We start from the raw sequence: 24,501 nt of genomic DNA, 5'->3' as shown, positions 1-24,501 counted from the left end.
AAAATATATCCCTGCTAATATTACACTAAAAACTCATTCTGGTAGGATTATCATTGGAAATATCGCAAATACCTAATAATAATAATGATGTAGTCGCTCTTTGAGGACAGTGGTCCAGGCACACACTCAGTAAAAATTGACTTCCTGTAACGAAACTGGAAGATATCGATATTTTGATTTAATGTTAGCCTTTATTTCATCAATATTTCTGAATGCAACTGTTATTTGAAGCTCTTGGGTTCTGCATTCTGCACAAAACAGGCTTTTGAATAATTCAGTTCCTGACCTTTTATGTTTTAAGCTGCATCTGTTTGTGCTCCACCAAGTAGGCTAGCTTCTGTGGCTAACTGTGTCAGCCTCCATAGATTTCTTCTGCACACAGAGCGGTAGGCTGTTAGCTGATTGTTTTGCGTTCTGTTGACAAAACATCAACAAAAGGCTACGTGATTGCTTTCTAAGGCAGGTAAATCCAAAAATATGAGCGCAGAAGCCTCAAACCCAGCCGCCACACCCACTCCCTGTGAAGACACTCAGGGAGATGGACGGTGGATGTCTCAGGTATGTGACACGACGTGTCCAACGTGAGGATTTGGTTTATTGTTTAATTATATACATATAAAACAATTTGATTAAAAGAAAATGCTGTTATTCATACTAATAATCAATTTTAACCATTTTTTATTAGTTAATACGTTTCTTTATCCATTACCACCATCTTATTCCGACTTATTACCCTTCAAACTCCTAATAATAACCAAATATGCAACATTCACCCTGTTGTTTTTCTTTATTAGTATTTATAGTTTGCATTATTGTTAAGGTTGTATGATCAAAGTATGAATATCTTTTCTCCTTGTAGCACGTCCGCTTTGTTTCTGAGAGCAAAGATAGAGAGCCTGATGTCTTGTTTGTGGGAGACTCTCTTGTTCAGCTCATGCATCAGTTTGGGGTAACAGCACAGGACACATTCATTCACAATTTGGTCTTAAATTAGAACAAAAAAAACAACAGAGTTTAAGAAATATGTAAAACCCTTTTCATTCAGGCTTTATAATTTAACTGAATACTTAACTAACCGGTTGTTTGCACACAGTATGTGGTCAAACTTGCTCAAGTGAAATTAAAACAAAACAGATTAATCAAACAGAAAGATAATTAAGAGCGGCTAATGAACACATTGTAAGAAGAAAGAGAACATTGCACATGATTGCAAGATCCCTGCCTGAACGCTTGGACATACTGTGACTGTAGGTAACTAGTGTTTATTGATTAAACATATAGAGAAAAACTATCATGTCAGATTAAGACTAATTCAATACATCTGACAGTCCAAAGATTAAAGTGCAGATGGATAATGAGCTTAAACGACACAAAAGCAAACAGAAAAAGTCATATAATAGTATTTTATATGTGAAGAAGTAGTGTGTTCTGCAGGGTTTGAACCAGTCACATGATTTCATTAGACAAAGCAGTGTTTATTCTACGGATGACAAACTAAAGGCAGAAAAAAACTCAATGATAAACAACTGAATTTAAGCTCATAAGTTTGTTTTTGACATCTGAAGCCCTAAAATAATTAATCATATCTTTTACAGAGCTGCTATTTAAACAGTCTCTTCAGATTGGATTTCAGTTTCTGATATAACTATAAGCCAAGAGGCATAAAGTAAAAATAAATGCAACTAGTTACATGCATTTATTTGAATAAATTCACCTTTTTATATGCACATGCTATCTACTGGATTGTGTCTATTTCTGCTTCAAATTGGAGCATTATTGTTTTTCTGCAGATATGGCGGCAGTTGTTCTCTCCTCTTCATTGCCTTAACTTCGGAATTGGTGGAGATGCAACCCAACATGTGCTGTGGAGACTGAGCAATGGGGAACTGGATAACATCAGCCCAAAGGTTAAAAACATTGCCAGATATAGAGAATATGAGCTTGATTGCTTCTGCACACAAAAGGCTGTTTGTGCTCAACTTGGTGCTAATTTCCAGGCTCTAGGTGCTTTGATGCCAAACTCTCACTTACATGTGCTCAGGCTTTTGTTTCTTGTCTCTTTTTTGTTGCTGCAGGTCGTAGTGCTTTGGGTTGGCACGAACAATCACGGTCACACAGCTGAACAGGTTGCTGGTGGTATCATGGCAAATGTCCAAATCATCCACAACAAGCTCCCCCATGCCCACACGCTTGTGCTTGTAAGTTTGTCTGGATAAATGCCTTTCAGGAGGTGCTTACCTGCATGTCTGTGGAAAATGACAAATGAAGTTCACACAACCATCAAACTAAACCGTTGTTTCTCAATTATTTAAAATATTAGTTTCCTGGAGACAGCACTGTTGTTTAGCACTGGTTTTGCAGAGGGGAGTGAGATTAAGTGTGTCAAGATAATGCATACTTCATGGCTGTTGAGTTTTTTTAAGGACAGTTCCTTGCAAAAGTATTCATACACCTTGAATTTTTCCACATTTTTATTACATTACAACTGGGGATGCACGATTTTGGATTTTTGGCCGATATCAAATATGTTCATATTTTGCAACTCATTTGGCCGATACCAATGGCGATATTTTTGCCCTGGTCCTACTTATAGACACTATGTAGTTCCCTGTGTAGTAGAAGGAAAATATTGCATTATTGTGCAAAATAAAGGTTATTAATATCGGCCCAGCTTTACTTATCAGACCGATACCAATGTCACCGCCTATATATCGTGGGTCCCTAATTACAACCATAGACTTCAGTGTACTTTATTGGAATTGTATGTTATAGACTAACACAAAGGGGCACACAATTGTAAAATGGAAGTAAACAGGAATTTGATTTTCAAATTATTCTACAAAAAGGTAATTTGTATCAAGCCCCCCTGAGTCTATGTTTTTTAGAATCACGTTTAATTGCAAGTGTTTGGGATATATTTTAACCACCTCTACACATCTATTGGAGTAATTATTTCTCATTCTTCTTTGCGGAATAGACTAGTCACAGTCAGATTAGATAGATGGTGTGTCAACATTTTGAAGTTGTTTTTTTAAGCCACAGATTCCCAACTTTATATCGGTCTGGATATTGACTGGGTCATTCAAGGACATGAAGGACCACCTGGCCAGAAGTATGCGGAGCAGGTTGAATTTGTTACGTAAAATAGCTGCGGCAAAATTCAGGTCCACTCTACAGAGTTGAGTTGACAGCTTCTGTTGAATTATTATGTGTCAATTGTGTCAGATATCTAATAAACTACATGCAAGTTTGGGATTTTAATTTAACTAAAATCTAGAAGAGTTTAAGGGGTGTGAATATTTTTGTGAGACACTGTAAATGTTCAATGGAAAAGATATGGGGAATCGAAGAATGGAAATTAAGATGTTCAGGACTTTACATCTTTTTTGCAGGGTGTACTTCCCAGAGGTAGAATGCCAAACTCTCTACGAGAACGAAACGCCAAGGTGAACAAGCTAGTCCAGGATGCCTTATCGTCTCTTTCCCATGCCTCCTTCTTTAACGTGGATCCAGGTTTTGTCCTCTCTGATGGAAGCATCTCCCATCAGGATATGTACGACTACCTTCACCTGACCGCTCACGGATATCAGGCTGTGTGTGAACCCCTGCATGCTCAGATTAAGTCCCTGTTAGAAAAACCAGCAGAGAACTGAGTATCCAGCTTGGAAACATTCACTACCACAGTGGTCTTCGTCCCTGTTTCCAGAGAGCATTGCCCTCAGCTTTATAAGGCTTTGGATGTTGAAAAAAATCAGCTAATTAAAGGGCTAAGAGCAGCATTTAATCTGTATAAGGCTTCTCTATAACCAGGGTTGGTGACCACTGTATAAGCGGACCATAAGGTTTTTTGTGTTTACAATACAAAGATGAGATGTGTTGTGCTATAGAGAGAGTGTGTCCTTGAAACCCTTTAGCTTCGTATTCCATCCCTTTTAGGTTTTTGGCATGAAATTTATCATTCTATTGTTACCAAATACATGGACGAACATGACAACAGCATCTCCAGGGTTCAGATGACACTACAGGTAAAAAGACATTAGATCAACTTTCATCATCAGTTACTCTGATTAAAGATTGTTGAAGTAGGCACCAACTTTCCAGTTTAATCAATTCATTCTCCTGTCAAAACATTAAACTGCAATGTAAAAAGCTTTGTCCACAACTAAGTGTTGCACGTTTCATCCCTTTTGCTCCATGAACTCTCATGAACTATTGGAGAATAATGTAATTTTCTGATGGAAAAAATTCACTACTGCACTGCCTTTCTGACAGAACTGAAGCAAGATCCAGTTGAAAATGGTTTGAAACCCCTGGGATTTGTGCCAGAATTTGCATGCATGCTAGAAACCACTGCCCCTCACATTTGAGCTATCGTTTCTTTGTATCACAAGTTTCTATGAATCGGTTTTAATTTTTTTTTTTTGAATTTGTCTTGGTGGTTTAAGAAGCATTAAAGTTTGATTTGCTTTATGTTGAACCAGGAATGTTTTCATGAAATGTTCACAGAAACGAACTGGGAAACAACCATCATTCATGATGTAAATTCAAAAAAATGCTTTTTCTGCTTTGAAAATGTCTGTCTTTACTGTGATTTTTTTTTTTTTTTCCTTTTGTATATGTTAAGTCCTATGAACAAAACGTTGTCTGTGTGGCAAATAGTTTACCAGTCAGTTTATTTTACATTATGTCATGTTATCTCTTTGCCTTTATACCTTTTTCTCCTCACCTATTGTAATGGCAGAATAGTTCCATGTTAGTGGCTGTATATATCTTGTGGTCATAAATGTATTAGTTGCTTGTGCTTCAAATTTGAACTTTTCTGCAACATAATGGCTAACTCGCCCCTTTGAAATGCTTTACTTCACACTATGATGCTTGGGAGCCACTGAATAAGGAAGGTGCCACAGAAAAATGAAATGGTCCAGGATGACAAAATGTGCAAGTGATGAAAGAAATGCATTAAACTTCCAAACACTGATTTTTATCAGCTTTTCTTTTTTAAACTGACATACAGATTTCCACTGAAGCAAAGCCCCAGTGCATTTCGATGTCTGTAAGATTGATTGCTAACCACTGAGTTCAGCAAGAGTACGCACACAGCATAGGTCCACAGGAGAATAAACAGATTCGGTTGCACTGGTTTCTTCTTGTTGTGGCACCAAGTTTTGAAGAGGTATATACATTTCCGAAACCTTAGGAGGGAGAACAAGACTTGTTTTGCCCTATTAGCTACAATACCTCAAAAGTTCACAGCATCAATGTCACACTTTCAACATTTTGTATAGATGGTATTCTCGAAATAGTGTGCATACTTTAAGTCATTTACAGTTTTACCCTCATGTAAAATCCAGTGCAACCATTTCAGAAGTGGCCTAATTAGTAAATAGCATCCAGCTGTGTGTAATTTAATTTAATTATAAATCCATCTGTCCTGTGAAGGTCTTGGGTTTGTCAGAGAACATTAGTGAACAAACAGCATCATGAAGACCAAGGAACACAGCAGACTGGTCAGGGATAAAGTTATAGGAAGTTAAAAGCAGGGTCAGGTTATGCCAAGCTTTAAAAATTCACAGACTGTGAATAAATATAATAGAAATAACCTTTATTGTTCCTCAGTGGGTAAATTGTACCAGCAGCAAAGTGACTGGCAGGAAAAAACCATGCAGATTCACACAAAGGTAAAAATATAGAAAGACAGAATATGAGACTGTACAGCAAGGGCAATTTTACAGCATAAGAGAAAAATACTATGCAGTTATTAAAAATTGCAAAGAAATGTGCCAACTGAGTAGAATATTTAAAAAAAATGTACAACATGTTTATGTATATTTGTATATTAAAAAAACACATTTTTCAAGAAATGGAAAAATATGCAAATAACAGCAGGGATATACAGGTGCTGGTCATAAAATTAGAATATCATGAAAAAATGTATTTCAGTAATTCCATTCAAAAAGTTATATATTATATTCATTCATTACACAGACTGATATATTTCAAATGTTTATTTCTTTTAGTGTTGATTATAACTGACAACTAATGAAAACCCTAAACTCAGTATCTCAGAAAAATAGAATATTACTTAAGACCAATACCAAAAAAGAATATTGTGAAATGTTGGCCAACTGAGAAGTATGAACATGAAAAGTATGAGCATGTACAGCACTCAATACTTAGTTGGAGCTCCTTTCGCCTGGATTACTGTAGGAATGTGTTGTGGCATGGAGTCGATCAGTCTGTGGTTCTGCTCAAGTGTTATGAGAGCCCAGGTTGCTCTAATAGTGGCCTTCAGCTCTTCTGAATTGTTGGGTCTGGCTTATTGCATCTTCCTCTTCACAATACCCCATAGATTTTCTATGGAGTTAAGGTCAGGCGAGTTTGCTGGCTAATTAAGAACAGAGATTCCATGTTCCTTAAACTGGGTACTGGTAGCTTTGGCACTGTGCGCAGGTGCCGAGTCCTTTTGGATCATAAAATCTGCATCTCCCTAAAGTTGGTAAGCAGCAGGAAGCATGAAATTCTCTAAAACTTCCTGGTATATGGCTACATTGAACTTGGACCTACAAAAACACAGTGGACCAACACCAGCAGATGACATGGCACCCCAAACTATCACTGACTGTGAAAACTACACTGGACCTCAAGCAACATGGATTTCATGCCTCTCCTCTCTTCCTCCAGACTCCGGAACCTTGATTTCCAATGGAAATGCAAAATTAACTTTCATCAGAGAACATAACTTTGGACCACTCAGCTGCAGGCCAGTCCTTTTAGCCTTTAGCCCAGGCAAGACGCTTGTTCAAGAGTGGGTCAACACAAGGAATGCGACAGCTGAAACCCATGTCTTGCATACATCTGTGTGGGTGGTTCTTGAAGCACTGACTCCAGCTGCAGTCCACTCTTTGTGAATCTCCCCCACATTTTTAAATGGGATTTGTTTCACAATCCTCTCCAGGGTGCGGTTCTCTCTATTACTTGTACACTTCTTTCTAACACACTTCTTTTCCTTCCCTTTGCCTCTCTATTAATGTGCTTGGACACAGAGCTCTGTGAACAGCCAGCCTCTTTAGCAATGACCTTTTGTGTCTTGTGCTCCTTGTGCAAGGTGTCAGTGGTCATCTTTTGGAAAACTGTCAAGTCAGCAGTCTTCCTCATGATTGTGAAGCCTACAGAACTAGACTGAAATACCATTTAAAGGCCTTTGCAGGTATTTTGAGTTAATTAGCTGATTGAGTGTAGCACCAGGTGTCTTCAATATTGAACCTTTTCACAATATTCCAATTTTCTGAGATACTGAATTTGGGGTTTTCATTAGCTGTCAGTTATAATCATCAAAATTAAAAGAAATAAACTTTTGAAATATATCAGTCTGTGTGTACTCAATGAATACAATATATAAGTTTCACTTTTTGAATTGAATTACTGAAATAAATACATTTTGTCATGATATTCTAATCTTATGACCAGCACCTGTATACAATTACAGAGTTTGTTGGGAGCAGTGATGGTAATGAAGTCTAACAGCTGCTGGGAGGAAAGACCTGTGATAACCCTCCTTTGTAGACCTAGGATGCAGCAGTCTGTGGCTCTCCAGTTCTGCAACAGCTTAATGGATGGGATGGGATACATTGTACAAGAGTGATGTAGTCTCCCACTACCTTAACTGGGTCGTGGGGACACCTTAGGACAGAGCTGGGCTTCCTGGTGTGCTTATCCAACCACATCATCTCAGCTGTAGATAAGCTGCTGCTCTAACAGACACCACCATAGAAGATGGCTGATGCCACACAGTCTTCAAAGGCGCCCAGTGGAATACAAAGACCTCAGTCTCCTCAACAGGTAGATTCTGCTCTGACCCTTTCTGTAGTGTATTGGTGTTGTGACTCCAGTCCATATTATTTTCAGGTGATCACTCAGGTACTTATAAGAGTCCAGTATCTTAATGACATTTCCCTGGATGGTTACTGGTGTTGGTGTGGTTGGGCACCTGGGGAAATCCACCAGGTCCTTGCTTTTCCTTGCATTAATCAGGAGGTGGTTCCACTGGCACCAGTCCACATAGTCCTGTGTCCACTGTCTGTACTCTGAGTCATCTGTACTCTGTGTGTGGGCAGTAAGGTAGTCCAGTATCCACTGGGACAGCAGGTGGTCCACTCCTGACAGCTCAAGCTTCCCCCTCAAAATTCTAGACTGGATGGTATTAACAGTACTGAAGACATCAAAGAACATGATCCTCACAGTGCTTCTAGGATTCTCTAGGTGGGTCAGAGTATGGTGCAGGAGGTAGATGATGGCATCATCCACCCCAATGCCAGACTGGTAGGTGAACTGCAGCGGATCCAACAAAAACCTCACCAGGGGGCTAAGAAGGTTGGATGTAACTGATCTGTAGCTGCTGAGGTCCTTCGGATGTAAAAATGGAAAAAGTATGGCAAAACTATTAACCTACAAAGATACGGTCATCCACCTAAAATGATCCAGTCGGCCAAGGATGAACCTTCTGTTTCGAGGACAGCTAGGACTACACACCCTTTAAATACACCATCTTCAGGGTAAAATGTGGTGGCAGCATCATGCCGTGTGGAGGCTTTTCATCAGATTTAACAGGAAAAGAAATAGAGGAGAAGATGGATGGAGCTAAATATAGGACAGTCCTGAAAAAAACATGGTTACAGGCTACAAAGATGTTGAGACTGGGGCAAGGTTCACCTTCCAGCTGGACAGTGACAAAAATATACAGTCAAAATTACATGGTAATTGTACATCGTATGGTTTAGATCAAAGCATCTTCAAACATTACTGTGACCCAATCAAAACCTTGACCTAAATTCAACTCTCAATCCAGTCTGGCAGAGCTACTTTTTAAAGAAGATGCAATTTTCTGTCTCTAGATGTAAAACGCTGGTAGAGACGTACACTAATAGAGTTAGTTGTAATTTCAGTAATTCTACAAAGTATTCACTCCATGCACTAAATAAAGGTTCAACCCACAGATTTTTTATATGTAAAATAAAAAAAGTTTTTTTCAAGAAAGCTTTGAAGTAAGTCTTAAAAATCAACAAGAAGTTACATAAATGTACACAAATCAATTTTGTAACAGATGATTTTAATATCCTAAAATTAGTAATATGATAACAGGTAAAATATTTAATAAAAACATTCTTAGGTCTCCTATTTCAGGTCAGTCTAATGGTAAGCTACTATTTTCTCCCAGCTACAAGCTATGACTCAAGCCTAGATAAGATTTCTTGGCAAGTGTTCATGTCCCTTCAAACGGTGATGGGTGGGACATGCTTCATCCTGCTGGCAGGGCATGAATGTGCAACGGATGCCATTTCAGAAACAAACACCAACCTTTATAAAGAGCCAGGTAGATGGGCGTAGCTTTCATTTGCCTTACTGGAACTGTAGTTGGTGCACAAGCTAGATTTCTTTTGCTGAACAAATTGATGATTCTGACTTCACTTCAACATGGGGCTAAGGATGATTTTGTTGCTCGGGCTTGCACTGATCATGCTCATTGATTGTGGCCAAGGTAGCTATATACTATATAAAATTATAAAATGTTGGTAATCTTAAACTCCTGATTGTGTTCTTGTGAGATATATTTGTTATTGTTTATTTTCTTTAAAGGTGTTTCTGAGATTAATGAACAGTCCCTGATTGACAGGACAAAAGACGATGGTAGGCTTGCTTGAATTGATTAAAAACAATACAAATTTTAAATCTCAATGTCTTTTTTTTTTTAGTCTATATTACTTCTTTATTATGTTTTAAAACTTTTATCTGTGTTGCAGCCCTTCCTGTTGGACTCCTAAAGACAACTTTGCGCCCAATCAACAATCGACGACACAACAAAAGACACTGTGACTGTAAAGGTGAAAAAGGTCTCATGGAAGACCGACGCTTCAGATAACAAAATTATGTTGTCCTAATCAGTTTTCTTTTCCTTTGACATTCATTCTCATGTCATCTTGCAGCAGGGAAGGGCTCAACAACGTCAAGTTGCCATTGCAACCCTGAAAAACGTAAGTTGCTCACAGTGTCGATGAAGCACAAAATAAATACCATTTCAAAGTGTTATAGATTTTTTTAAGCATCTAAAAATCTTTTCTTTTTACTTCTTTTCTTCATTTTTTGGGAAAACCAAGGCAAATCCATGTGCAAGATGGAAAAAATCAAGAACCTGAAATGGTGCAAACAGTACAGAAAGTCGGTTTTTACTTCTCCTGTGTGAGCAACAATCTTTCCTTCCCAACAGCATATATTGAAACATGATATTTGTAATGATCACATCATGCCTTTTTATTTGTAGGTTGTTTTTTGTATACAGATTTTACATGTTAAACAAAGTGCTCATAACATTTCACACACATCTGTTACCACAAAACCTATTATGACTTCCTCAATAAAGTCTATATAATCATTGTTTCTGTTTCATTTGATGATTAGCAAGTAAACCCCATTAAATAAATGTGTTATTACATGTATGAAGTTAAATATAGTTTAATTAATTACTTTACTAAGAAGTGTGTTAATATAGTGATTTCTATTGAAGGATTTGATGGCTATTTAAAAGGATTGCACTCATAGCCCTTATTGTAAAACATACAGACACGCCTTGTACTATCAATAAACTACCTCAACCAGTAATAAAAGTGGCAACAGTGATAGTACTAGAGAAATTAAAATATTTTGCATAGGATTATACAATTTATACTTAAAAATATATATTGAATTATTGCAGTAGTTATTCTGTTAGATTGTTGTTGAAGGCAGTAGGGGTCTGTCAGGCAGGAAGTCTGGACTCAGAGAAACAGCAGGTGGGCAAATAAAGAATACAGACCCATGAGCAGTAGAACTTCTTTGTTTGGGATGTAGCTTGCAGAGGCATGATCTGATAAGCAATGAGAATTAAACAGAAATGTTACTAGCTTGCAGAAAAGAAGAATAACAAATAATTTATATCGTACAACTTTTCCTATTTCTTTGGCTCCCACTTTAAGTTTCTAAACCTCTGTATTATATGTTAAGATAACAATCTATAGAGAGGTCTTTAAGAACAACCTAAGCAAAATCCTGAATTATTCTCAAATAAAATTTAGCTTTTAAGCATTTCCAGACTCAGAAACGTTTTCTGGCAACACCATCATGAGAAAAACAAAATAAGGAGTTTGGGGCAGTAAGACTTACTCACCTGCAATAGCAAAAGTTTTGCTTTGCATCATTGTGATGTTTGTCACTGAGTTTGTTGCAGTGCATTGGTATTTCCCTGTTTGTGATTGATTTGCATAAAATTTTAAAATGGATCCTTTCCCGACAGGTGTTGATTGATTATTTAAGAACCAGGTAAAGTTGCACTCAGGCTGAGAGACAGCAGAGCATGTCAGAGACACGGGGACACCAACTTTTGCTGACTCTGGACCAGAGATGTTCATATTCAAAGGACCATCTGCAAGCAGAAGAAAGTTTTTCAGAGTAATGTACAGTGAAATAATTCTATAATGTTGCTTTTTTGGCATTACATCTCCGAAATTATTCTAGATTTGTATTTTTAAATCCAGATCTGGTATGGATACATACACTAACTAGCCAATTTATTTGGCACACCTGTTCAATTATTTGTTAACACAAAACCTGAATCAGTCAATCACATGGCAGCAACTTAACGCATTTAAGCATCTAGGCATGCTTCAAATTGAACATCAAAACAGTACTTCAGAAATTTCTGATCTGTTGGGATTTTTACACATTACTGATCACAAAAAAAATCCTTGTTGATGTCAGAGGAGAATGGGTAGACCTGCTTTCATTGATAGAAAGGCAGACATGGCTAAAACACTTGTTATATTAAAGGTATGTGGAAAACATTTTCCCAATTCACAACAGATTGAACCTTTAAGCAGAAGACTACAGAAGCAAGGAACACACCAGATGATACTCCTGTGAGCTCAGAACAGGAAACTATTCGTACAAGTTCACTAAAATCGGTCAATGACACACTGAAAAAACATTGCCTGGTTTGATGAGTCCCGATTTAAGCTTCAACATTCAGATTTTATGGTCAGAATTTGATTTAAACAACATGAAGGCATTGATCCATCCTGCCATGAATTAAGGGTTTAGGCTGCTGGAGGCGGTATACTGGGGGGGTCGTTACCTCAGTGCCGGCTTTGTTCATCCTTGTATGATCCACACTGCACCTATCTCCTGATGGCCTTTTCCAGCATGGTGATGCATCACGTTAAAAATGGTAAATGGTAAAAAAGGCTAAATTACCTCAAACTGTTTTTTGACCTGAACATAAAGTTCACTGTACTCTAATGGCCTCCACATTCACCACATCTCAATGTTGTTAGGTACCTTTGGGATGTGGTAAAACAGGAGATTTGCATCATAGACATGCATCCCACAACTCTACAGGAACTGCATATTACTATTATTTTAATATGGACCAAAATCCTGATGGATGGTTTTTGAGACCTTGTTAAATAAATGTCCAAAAGAGGGGTCTACTCTTGCTCTGGCAAGTTGTTCCTAACAAACTACTCAGTGTATAAATACTAAGCTAAAGCTGTTCATCATCTAACATCTGACGTAAATAATATTTCCTAAAACACTTTTCTTTTGATGGTACTTACAGTTTACAATGAGTGCGTAATGGGGACTCTTATGATGAGCAGCCCTATTGGTAGCAACACACTGATAGGTCCCATTACTGTTTATTGTCAATGGGGTGAAATGCATCATGTTCTTTTCAAAATTGTACATGAATGAGTCTGTTTCGGAGGCATTCATGTTGAGCTGCATGTTATCTTTCATCCAGTAGATGGTGTCAAAGGGCCCAACAATGTGACATGTGAGGGTAATGTTTTCATAGTTTATTGGAGTTGTGTTGCTTTGGATCATCACTGACTCTATTGCCTCTGTAAACACAAAAAGAGGTAGAAATGTAGGATATATATATATATATATATATATATATGATATATATTATTGTCTTGTCTATTTCTTCATCCTAAAACTTTAATGCAAGATTTAATACCTATAACGGTGAGCATTGTAGAGTTTGTGATGTTCTTTCTTGTCACATGATTGTGGGCCATACATGTGTATGTGCCACTCATGTTCAAAGTTAGAGGCCCAGCTATGAACTCTGAGGTATTGGCCACCAAAGAGTCATTGAACCACCAAGTGTAGGTACTGGGAGGCACTGATGTGGCAGAGCAACTGAAGACCGCATCACCTTCGGTTTCCCCAAAATCCGGGCCACAAATGGTGGGCTCTTCTGGTCCAACTTCAAAACATCAACAATCCGGTTGTAAATTTCTTTCTCCCCCTCTTTTTCAACATCTATAAACACTATTGATTCACATTTGAAATGTGATATTTACATACACTGCTTAAAATAAAAGATATAAACTTTTTTTGTTACAATCTGATACCAAATCAGAGTAAGTTTTTCCTTTTTTAGGCCAGTTAAAAAAAGCAAACACAAATATAAATATTTATGTAAACCTAACTGACCTAAAAAAAAGACAGGTTTGGCCTGATATAATGTCAGACAGGGAGGAAAAAAGGTTACGTCTTTTTAAACAGTGTGTGTAATCATCTAGTTTCAGCTGTGTTTAACTTTAGATTATGCAGAATAGAATAAAAATTATCAGTACTTAAAAGCTTGAATCATAAATATTCCACTTACAGTTGACCACAAGCATATAAGCCTCACTCGTCAGGTTTCCAACAGCATTCGTAGCCATACATCGGTAGCGTCCAGCATCATAGCGATCCACTGGCCAGAATGTGACTGTCTTGTTGTCCATAGAGAAAACAGTGTTGTTGTCTGGAAGCAGTTTTTCCCAATTTTTCATCCAATGAATATGATCAACAACTCCAGTTACTCGGCAAGTTAAATTATATGAGTAATTTTCCAAAGCATGGGGTTTTGATGTGTCTATTTGTACACTTTTAATTGGACCTGAAATCGAAACAGAACACACATAAGTTAGATATTTGTCTTAGTCTGCTTTGTGTGATGACTTGAATAAATCTTGTTTTACATAAACATAAAAACCTCCATCTAAGCCATCTTACCAATAACTGTGAGCAACACGCTGGCATTGCTGTGTTTGCCGGTGATGTTGTTGATCGCCATGCATGTGTACTCTCCACCCTTGTCTTCAGTGTGAACAGGTGTCATGTACTCTGACATGTTAGAGACCAGAGAATCATGGAAATACCATCTATAGAGGCTCGGTGGGACGGATGGTGCATAGCAGGAAAGTGTAACATTGCTTCCCACATTCACTCTGTTTGTTCCGTTGATAGTTGGCATATCTGGTCCATCTGAACATAGATATTCACTTTTAACCTCATAAATAATGTACAGGTTCATAACTTATTACCTCCTATATTGACAAAGCTAAGCCATTTAACATGATTGTTTGTCAGAATAGTAACATCTGGTGGTTCAATACACCACTCCATTCAGATTTACCAAGTTTTATAAAGCTTGAAGGAGAAACTCCAGAGAATCTAAATATTAGTGCTCCAGTCTGGGGTACAATAGAATATGGTGAAAGAGACATTAATGCTACATTCATTTATAACAGTGTTATAATCATGCATTTGGTACTTTCTTGGTGGAGCATTTTTATGATGTGTTTAAAATATGTCTAAATTAGACAAAACATCGACAAACACAACTGAAGGAAGGCACTCACATTTAATATTTGGTTAACATTTGGTATGTGGAAACATTCTGTATTTTATTTCCAAGATGACGGGTGAACAGATATAGTGAGCTTGAATACTATTCTTGTTAAGAGTTCTGTTGCTGATTTTTCAGGTTAAATGTCTGTTTATTGGGGACTTGTTCAAAAGAGCTCAAGTTTTTGTTACAACAAAAGCAGGTTTATTATTTATGTTGAGTTGTATTTACTTAGATTAACCCCCTCCCCAACCCACAGACCACCAGAGGAGCAAACTAGCTCAGGGGGTACACAAGTCAAAAAAAGTTGGGAGCCACTGATCTATGTCATGTTTTAAGTTGTAGATGGCAGGCTGCAAACTTTAAACAGACTCTTTATTGGCTTATAAGCCAAATTTCTTCTGATATACAGTCATATTCAATAAATTAGAATTTGCGTTCCGATGAGACTCATTTGTCAGATTAAAAGAACCTTTCTAACATAACAACTTTTAAACAGAGATTAAACATACTTTTCATTAAACCCACATTTCTGCATAACATTTTTTTATCGGCTTTGCTTTAATATTCTAATCTTAAATGCCTTGTTTTCATTAGCTGTCAGTGGAAAATCATCATACTTAACAGAAATACAGGCTTTAAAACACCAGTCTCTATGTAAATAGCCTCCAGCTGATTCTACTTGATTGCGCTACAGTTTTTTTGGGGTTCCTAGGTTGTTTTTTACCACTCAAACCTTGCGTAAAATCTATGCAATCGATTTCATCAGATCTGAGGTATGATCCCTCAACGTCTTCATTGCATAACCCTCTGTCAACAATTGTTTTCAAACTAAATGATCTTCATATTGGTGCAAAGGATCAGCCAATAGTAGTTAATCATAACTCACTGTATATTAGGAAGCCTTTTCAAGTTGAAGACATATATTTTAGATCAGTAAGCAGCACAGAAACAATCTCCATATGCAGGAAGAGTGTATATTTAAGGAGGTAATTTTTTATTTTTGAAGTGAGATTCTGGTAAAAGATTATACGCAGGTAATATCTTACCTGCACTAGAAAATTTTGTTATATCTTTATTTAGAAGAAATTTAGATTAGTTGGGACCAAAAAGCTGAATAGTTAATGGCCAGACAGGCCAAGACCAAACGGACATCTGCTGTTTAACTAGTCCAATCTCAAATACATCATAGCAGTTTATGTAAGTGCAATTTTATGATCTTTTAAACCATAATCACATTTGCATTGTGTGGTGTTTTTACTTGGATGTCAGTGATTATTTACATGAGGAAGGAGGGGGTGAGCCACCAGTCATCTTCCTGTGTAAAACATGTACACAGAATGAAGCATATAAAACATTTCCTGGCATGGTAAGTCTTTTTTTATTGCCTTACTTAACTGTTAGGTCGTTACTCACTTTACATTTTTCATTTACATTTTGTATTTCACAGAGGAAGATCACTCTTGATGCATCACCTCTTACCTCCATTTTTAATGTAAATAATCATGAGATTCTGTATAAATTATTGCTGACAGTTTTCAGATTTATAAAATGTTTATATAAACTGCCATTATTGAGACTGAAATTTTAAAACAGCAGAGCTTTAGTCTTTGCCACTTTCAGACAAGCTTCTGCCTTTGGGATCAACAAATCTGTATTTAAACTGAAGGAAGAAATCAAGGGCATTATCTACTGGAGGATATTAACTGCTTTAAGCAGAACCTAATTTTAAAAAACCCTAATCTATCCCTTAACTAAAGTGAAACTGAAAATGTAAATTGCTTGTTTGTATAAATTAATGTGTCATTTTTATATTACCGTAAAGTAATAGAAAATAGTTTTAAATTGTTGATTGTATTACTGACAAGATGTCACCTAATATACTACTTTAAGAAAAACAATAGTATAAAAACATTATTCAAGAATGTATGACTTAGTGACTTTAAATAAAATACTCACAGCTGACAAGAAGCGTGTACGGATCGCTGGTCTTGTTTTCCACAGCATTAATTGCCATACATTGGAATTGTCCATTATCAAAGCGGCGTAGTGCCTGGAGGATGACTGTCTTGTTGTACAGAGAGAAAACTGTTCTGTGGTCTGCAAGCAGCAGTTCACCATTTTTCATCCAGTAGATATAATCAGCAGGCCCAGCTACATGGCATGTTAAATTATATGAATCATTTTCCCTTGCAGAATTAATCTGGGGCACTATTTCCACACTGTAAATTGGATCTGAAAACACAGCACAACCCACAGCAGTTGAGTTAACGGACAACATTTAATCTCAGTGAAAGGGAAAGAAATCTCCATGCAAGTCTCACCAATAACAGTTAGCGTTATGTTGGCGGTGCTGTTCTTCCAAGACATGCTGTTGAAGGCCATGCAGATGTACTTCCCGCTCATTTCTTTTCTTAGAGAAGGTGTCATATACTCAGACATGTTGGAGACCAGAGAACCATTGAAGAACCATTTGTATTCACTCGGGGGATCTGATACTGCCTTGCATGTGAAGGTAACAATGCATCCCGTCTTTGCCTTATTGGGTCCCTTAATCACTTGGTTCTCTGGTCCATCTGAAAACATTTGAATAAAGATATGTAATCACTTTAACAAATAAATATGTGGGATCTCTAGAACTTAAACTGTGTTTACTTACAGGTGACAAACAGCCTGTAAGGTTCACTGGTCATGTTTCCAACAGCATTAATTGCCAGACACTGGTAGTCTGCAGAATCAGAACGCTTCAATGGCCAAAACGAGACTGTTCTGTTATTCATTGAGAAAACTGTCCTGTTGTCCGAATATAATGGTTGACCATCCTTCATCCAGTGAATATGATCAGCTGGACCAATTATGTTGCAAGTTAAAGTATGTGAATTACCCTCCACGGCAGGATTACTCAGTTCTTCAATACTTACATTTTGTATTGGATCTGAAACAGAAACAGGACCACCAACAGCTAAATTAATCTCCAACAAACCTTTTTTTTTTCTTTGTGAAAAGTGAAAAAAAAAAATGCCATTAACAAATGCCATTAAAAAACTCAATTAAATTCTAACCAATAACTGTAAGCTTTATGCTGGCAGTGCTGTTTTTATCAGTGATGTTGTTTAAGGCCATGCAGATATAATCTCCGCTCATTGTTTTAGTGAGAGGAGGTGTCATAAACTCAGACTTGTTGGAGACCAGAGAACCATTGAAGAACCATCTGTATTGACTCTGTGGAACGGATATTGCCCAGCATCTGAGTGTAACCGTGTTTCCTGACTTCACCACATTTGGTCCCGTAATACTTGGCATCTCTGGTCCATCTGAAAACATGGAGAAGACTAAATAAGACACTGAAAATACATACATGGTACTTTCTAGACATCTAGCTACCCTATTTAGAAGCAAGCATCTAGTTATTTACTAGTATTTACTACATCAAGTTACACTTTTTATTTCTCATCCATAAAACTGTGAAAAATATTTTCCTCCTTATAGGATTCTTCTGTTTTGCTTTTTAGTCACACTTAAATGTTTGAGTTCATCAGATTAATCTAATATCAGATTTAAAAAAAGAAATGTTATTAAAGTAAAATGCTGTTTTTAAAATAAAAACCTATTTTTTATTAGGGTTAAAGCTCTCCAAACCAGCCTGGTCTCATGTGAAAAAGTAATTGCTCCACAAACCTATTAACCAGTTGTTCCAGCATTGATGGCGAAAAACAACCATATGGCATTTGCAATAACTGGCAATGAGTGTTTCATATTAATATTGAGGATTTTTTTGCCCCGCTCTTCTTTACAGAAGTATTTTAATTCAGCTCTACTGTAGGTTTTTGCGAATGAACGATCTATTTAAGCTCATATCACAGCATCTCAGTCAGAATTAAGTCTGGACTTTGACTAGGCCCAAAACTTTTTGAGCCACTCAGAAGTATACTTCTTTGTTTGCTCAGATCATTGTCTTGCTGCATAATTTAACTGAACTTGAGTTTAACATTACAAACTCCTTGTGGATCCTTTTGTAGAGAACTGAGTTCTCTTCAAATTATTCCCTCGATTATTGCAACTCTTCCACGTCCCAAAGCCAAAAATCTGCCCCAGACCCTTACACTACTCCTACTATGTTTGACCTTTTATATTAGATTAGTTCTCTGAAATGCTGTGTGATTTTAATGTTAATCTAGTGGGAGTCCTTTTTTATCACATCAATGCAGGCAAAATAAAAAAAAAGTCTTCAAGGGATAATCATGGTTGTTTTTGGCAAACATAAGACTGTAAAATGTGTTTGTTTTGGTCAGCTAGGAAAATGGCCTTGGAAACTTACTCTGGTGCCCTTTTTGCTCCGTCTCTTTTTTATTTTTGAGTCATGAACACCGACCTTAGCTGAGGCAAATGAGGCCTTCAATGCTTTAATGTTGTTCTGGGTACTTTTGTGAACTTCTGGATGAGTCCTGCATGATGTGCTCTTGGAGTAATTTTAGTAAGCCTGACCCTCCTTGTAGGGTTCACCACAGTTGTATGGTTTCTCTCTTTGCAGAGACTCTAATGCTCTTGAAATGGCATTGTAACCTTCTCCAGACTGATAAATGTCAGTGATATTGTTTCTCTTTGGGTTAATGTGTTGCTTTTTAAGATCTTTACACCTACTTCATGTTGCCAGGTTGGTTTGGACACCTTTTTCCCCAAATAAACAAAATGTTCAATTAAAACTGCTTTTTGTATTAACACAGTTTATCTTTGTCTGATAATATTTGTTTTAATTATATGAATCATTTCAGTGTGTTAAAAAAAAGCAAAAACTATTGAAATCTGTAAGGGCAGAAATATTTTTTTACAGCCCTGTATGTTTTCCTCTTAAATAATAAGGATCAAATATCAGGTTCTTACAATTGACTTCAACTGCAAAGGGGTCGCTGGTCATGTTGCTCACGAGATTAACGGCGTAACACTTATAGAGTCCATCATCTGATCTTTGAACCGGATTGAGTGTCAGAGTCTTGTTGCCGAAGACAGTTCTATTGTCAGGAGCAATTGGGGTGTCATTTTTCCACCACTGGATGCTAACCAAAGGTCCAGTCACTTCACATTGCAGAATAAACATCTTATCGACTATTGCTAGGCCGCCATTGTTAATAATGTCAACTGCTGTTACAGGATCTGTAAGAGAAGATGTGAAGAGGTGATTTGAATACACACATGTAAATGAGTTGAATGATCATTGCTCATTTCATTGTTTAGTGATAATTCACTATTTCTGGATGTATTTGAAACAGCTCTTTGCTCTCCTTCTGATTGATAAAATGATAATAATCGTTTATCTTTTAACTTAAATAAAAAAGAAAATCAGGAGCAGTTACCTGAACTAGTTTAGCACAAATGCTGGCATTATAGCTTCCCACCTTCCCTAAGTTGTGTGTCTTTGTTTACCTTGTTAAACTAAAGTGTAAACGGTTAGGATGTCCCAATATAAACCCAGGCATCAGTTTTTAAAAGATCTATTTATGGGAGTCACTGAGTAACGTCAATTATTGATCCCTGCTGTTGGAGTAGGGTACTGTTTTTAATTCTCTTCAGTCGATAATAAAAATAAAAAAAATCAAGCCCTTTTTTGTGAGCATGGCCTAAGACACTGTATCGTGGTCTATGCAAATTGTTTTTTTAATATAAAGAGTGTTGATTCTGTCTAAAGATCTAAAGACTTAACTGTGTCTCTCACAGCTAACTGTGTGTCTGTCTCGTGATCTATTCTGCACTGAGCTCAGATCCTACAAAACAGTGCTGAGAGTTGCTGAAGCACAAGTTATTAAAATGTATAATGCTCAAAGCAGAGGGCTACATTTACAAAGCAGCAGATCTACCTTTTCTTTAGGTTCTGTCCACATATGGTTAACTGGAATTGCATTGATAATATGCTACAAGCAAACAAGTCTTATCAAATCACAGAGTAAATATGCTAATGTTAGCTTAGCACTAAAGCAAACTCCTCAGTCAGAAAACCCCGTCCTCAGGAGCTAGGCAAGGTTACTGAACACTGTAGCAGTTTGTGTCCAGTCAGTAATGTCTTCAGAAAGAAATGACACAGCTTAGTTTCAGGTGATATGTTGTGAGAATGTTATATAAGCTTTCCCACTCTAGTTACCCTGCAATAAAACAACATATTGAGGCCAACCTGCAGACTAGTGTTGGGATTAAATATCTGCTGGTGTCAAGAAGTGGGGTATAGGAGAGACTGCAGCACCTGAGCCATCATTGACCACTGAGTTAAGTGGTGCACAATCCCAATAGTATTGTAAAGCATGTAAAATGGATGGAGCACAGTCTGCTTTTACTGGAGAAATGAGACATTGACAGTGCCTTTTCTTGAATTGTATCTGTATCAGGAGAAAAATAAAACCTTATAGGGACATCCAATAAATAAAAGGTGCTCACTGCATAACATCATCATTATGATTTGTCATGAAATACTGGTTTAGTTTGAAGTGCACCAGGCAAGAGACAAAACGCTCAAGTACCAAAAACCCCACAACACAGGGAGGTCGAAACTGGTTGATCTACAGGATAAAACACCTAAACAAACTAAAGATGACTGAGTGTGTGATGGATACAGTTAATGCAGGGAGGAGTGTTCAAACTAATGTACATAATAAACAAAAGTTGATGTCCCATCACATGATAGCAAGCTCTGAAAGTCATGATTCAGCTACTCAGCTTCATTACAGGGGACAGTCACATGTAACAAGGAAGAATGACCATCACAGGATTGAAGAGTCAGTTGTTTGTGTGACTCTGGTGACTGTTTTAGTGTGATTCAGCTTTGTCTTATAAACCTGAAACCTTCGGTCATTATGACCTACATAAGAATCTACACCACCCAATGATTACAAACCTCAATTTCATATTTTCCGGTACAATTTTGTATGAATAAAAGGGTCATCATTTCCAGTTTACAAAATAAGACAAAACCTGCTTCTAGATCTGAGCATCTTTTGCTAATATTAACAACATTTCCAAAGAAGAGAGAAAACCTACCCATCACTCGGATCTCTCTAGTGTTATTGTTGAACCTCATTGTGACCGGGTTGTAAGATACACATTTATAAATTCCTGAGTTGTTTTCTTTAATATTCTGCAGGTCAAGCTTGGAAGACGACCGGTTAAGGTAAACTTCATTGAACATCCACTGGAACGTCGCTGTGGGCCTGGAATCCGCTGAACATGACAGTGTGATGTCAGATCCTGATCTGTGCATGTACAGATCAGGCATGACTTTCACGGTTGTATTACTTGGACCATCTGATGATACAACAAAGGAAGATTTCATGTTAGCAGTGTAGTTATTTTAACAGGATCCCATATGTATTATCATTTTGATTAGAACTTACAACTGATGTTCAGAGTAAGAGGAGGGCTGACATCATATCCAACTCCATTGGACACGTTGCACCTGTATGGCCCCTGATCATAGTGGGTCACCCCGACTATGCTAATTGTGGCACCTCCATTGCTGAGCTGCATACGTGGTCCGCTTGATATGGTAGAGTTTCCAGCCAACCATTTATAGGACAAAGACGTGCCGGTGGACACTGAGCACATGAGGACTGCTGTGTCAATGAACTCCACCAGATCTGTTGTTTTTGCTGATAAAGTCGCATTTGAAATTTGCTCTGTAGAGAAAGAGAAACAAGTCTTTTTTAGCGATCTTAAGATTGTTGTCAGTCTTTTTCTGTTGAAGCCTTGCTTTTGACATGATTGTGTGGCATTCTGATTCTGATATTAGCTAAATGATATTCATTAAGCTTTCTTTGACATTCACAGTATGCTGCAAAAAAAAAACCTGCTATTTTCTTGCATAAGTTCAGTAAGCTACTGATTTATAAAAAAACGACTTTGTTCGAGTTTTTCATAATTCCTTAAGACATCTCAAGGAGGCATGTAACGGGGAAGAGGTCCCTAAATTCATCTCCTATAAAAAAATGAAAGTTTGTTTAATAGGTTTGAACACATCCATTGTATGCCACTGTGATATTTATAATACTTCAAATACTAATGTATCTTAATTTTCACTGGATGCCAATGAGAGTATAGTCCTGTTTTGTACTCTATGATTTTATTTGTAAGGACGCTATTGAATAAATGAAACAAATGGAAACCTTCCTTGATAATACTAGCATCATATGTTCATTTGTTTATTTTCTAAAAGGATTATATGTTGTTACAATAATTGTCTGAAAAAGGTCATATTTAAAGAGATATAGAGCCAGGGTGTTGATGCAATACTTATTTTATCCTTATTTTACCTTAAGGATAATGAAAAAGAAAAAAGGTCAGACACTGCTGTCAAAATAATTTCTCCTTTGGGAAGGAATTTACTGCATCTGCTAAATGAAAGGCTCAATGTAAAAAAACCTTTGAAAATCAAGTTATTTATGTGTGGGCCTTCTCGTTTTACATATAGTCTACACAGCCTGATGAAGATCTTTTGCTCCAACAACATGATCTGACCATAAACAAATAGCTGTAGTTCTTTAACAGAGATTTTACTTTTTATTTCCTTTACCCTCCTACTCACATTGTGCGGTAGCAAGATAAAGTCAATCGCTTGTCCAGTTTTTTTAATTATTGCTCTGACTGTAGGTAAGGGGAAGATTGGGTGAGTAGCTATTTTCTTGAGGCTACATCCTGAGCAGCAGATCCACACAAAAAATTTACCAGATTATTTACATTGACAAAGGTGCATCCATGTTTGTTGTTGTGTTTTGGTTTGTTTGGTGGATTTATTGAAAAGCACAAGTCATTAAGAGTATTCAGTCATTCAGTCATTTACAGCTGGCTCATTCTGCCGGTTTACAAATGCAAAGCGATATTCATACGCTGCAGTTAATAGATTCCCTGTCTAGGTCATTGGTTTGCTTTGCAAATCATGTCTGTGCAAACTACATAATGTGGAAACTTCCACTCACTACTTTATCATCAATTACAATGTCAAGTGCAATCCTCAGGTGTTCATGCACCTGTGCAAAGACTCAACCTTATTCAGCATGCTCTATATAATGTATCAGTGAATACAAAAAAAAAAAAAACAACAGTGTGAGAGTGTTCTTACCTTGGACTGATAGCTCTAACTCAACAGAAAACACATTAATTTCTTCTAATTTGTACAATCCAGAGTCAGTTAGTCTTGCTGATGTTATAGTCAGAGATGACGGGCTCTTAGATATTATCCTTTCAGTTCTATTTTTATATAACACATAACCTCCAGGGTAAATGAACACCAGATTACTTCCGTTGAACATCCATGACCCCAAGGTAATGTTGGTGTCGCTGCTGAGAGTCACGTTGCTGCCCACTGGTAAGGGGTTCACAGAAGCATGAATGCGTTGGTTGTGCACATGATCTAGAGACAGACATCAAGGAGTTTAAGCAAAGACATTTTACAGTTTTTTTTCCAATGCTCATTAAAACAATAAATGATTCAGTTTTTCTGAAGAAAATCAACACAGTTTTAAATTACCACAGAACTGAGTGTAACCTTTGTAAATTTGTTCAAATTAAAACATATTTTAGGTTTACCTGTAAAAGTCAACGTGGTCAGGATTAGGAAAAACACAGATGGAGACTCCATTCTGCTCTTTGAGACCTTCGTTGCCAACCAGAATAGACTGGACTCCTGCTTTAATAAATTCAAATCTGGCGATATTATTGGATCCAAGCACTTCAACAAGCAAACATTATCTCTGTGCTCTCGTGATGCTTTCTCAGCCTTCTACCACATCACAGTCGCTGCCACACCTTGTTTT

The 24,501-nt window shown here is 37.2% G+C and overlaps 2 protein-coding genes across 3 annotated transcripts; one reads left to right on the top strand and one right to left on the bottom strand.

The window, feature by feature from the left end:
* Positions 1-104: 104 nt before the first annotated feature.
* On the top strand, positions 105-4,978 carry pafah1b3. Its single transcript, XM_047356885.1, has 5 exons — positions 105-558; positions 860-949; positions 1,791-1,907; positions 2,076-2,198; positions 3,393-4,978. Exons 1-5 carry the CDS (start codon positions 478-480, stop codon positions 3,651-3,653), a joined length of 672 nt encoding a protein of 223 aa, XP_047212841.1. The 5' UTR covers positions 105-477; the 3' UTR covers positions 3,654-4,978.
* A 5,302-nt stretch (positions 4,979-10,280) lies between these two features.
* LOC124865060 (carcinoembryonic antigen-related cell adhesion molecule 5-like) lies at positions 10,281-24,501 on the bottom strand. Of its 2 annotated transcripts, XM_047360070.1 has the most exons (15): positions 24,275-24,501; positions 23,808-24,098; positions 22,087-22,368; positions 21,734-21,997; positions 19,592-19,861; positions 17,773-18,024; positions 17,370-17,645; positions 17,035-17,286; positions 16,670-16,945; positions 14,095-14,346; positions 13,703-13,978; positions 13,046-13,297; positions 12,642-12,926; positions 11,198-11,452; positions 10,281-10,897 (listed from the first exon to the last, which is right to left on the bottom strand). In XM_047360070.1, the coding sequence occupies exons 1-15, from the start codon at positions 24,324-24,326 to the stop codon at positions 10,809-10,811; spliced, it is 3,624 nt and encodes a 1,207-aa protein (XP_047216026.1). In that variant the 5' UTR covers positions 24,327-24,501; the 3' UTR covers positions 10,281-10,808. The 2 variants fall into 2 exon arrangements, with proteins under 2 accessions (XP_047216026.1, XP_047216035.1); XM_047360079.1 differs by lacking the exons at positions 12,642-12,926; positions 13,046-13,297.

The sequence above is a fragment of the Girardinichthys multiradiatus genome, chromosome 3 (assembly GCF_021462225.1).
Source record: "Girardinichthys multiradiatus isolate DD_20200921_A chromosome 3, DD_fGirMul_XY1, whole genome shotgun sequence".
NCBI classification, from domain to species: domain Eukaryota; kingdom Metazoa; phylum Chordata; class Actinopteri; order Cyprinodontiformes; family Goodeidae; genus Girardinichthys; species Girardinichthys multiradiatus.
Note: the sequence above shows the minus strand (reverse complement) of the source record. Positions and strands in the feature narration are given on the sequence as shown.

Excerpts from the sequence above, each read along its gene's own strand:
- LOC124865060 (XM_047360070.1), bottom strand. The coding sequence starts at position 24,326 with ATGGAGTCTCCATCTGTGTTTTTCCTAATCCTGACCACGTTGACTTTT. Across the intron at positions 24,099-24,274 it reads GACCACGTTGACTTTTACAG|ATCATGTGCACAACCAACGC; the intron begins GTAAACCTAAAA and ends GTCTGTCTCTAG. Across the intron at positions 12,927-13,045 it reads TACAATGCTCACCGTTATAG|AGGCAATAGAGTCAGTGATG; the intron begins GTATTAAATCTT and ends TTGTGTTTACAG.
- pafah1b3 (XM_047356885.1), top strand. The coding sequence starts at position 478 with ATGAGCGCAGAAGCCTCAAACCCAGCCGCCACACCCACTCCCTGTGAA. Across the intron at positions 950-1,790 it reads AGCTCATGCATCAGTTTGGG|ATATGGCGGCAGTTGTTCTC; the intron begins GTAACAGCACAG and ends GTTTTTCTGCAG. Across the intron at positions 1,908-2,075 it reads TGGATAACATCAGCCCAAAG|GTCGTAGTGCTTTGGGTTGG; the intron begins GTTAAAAACATT and ends TTGTTGCTGCAG.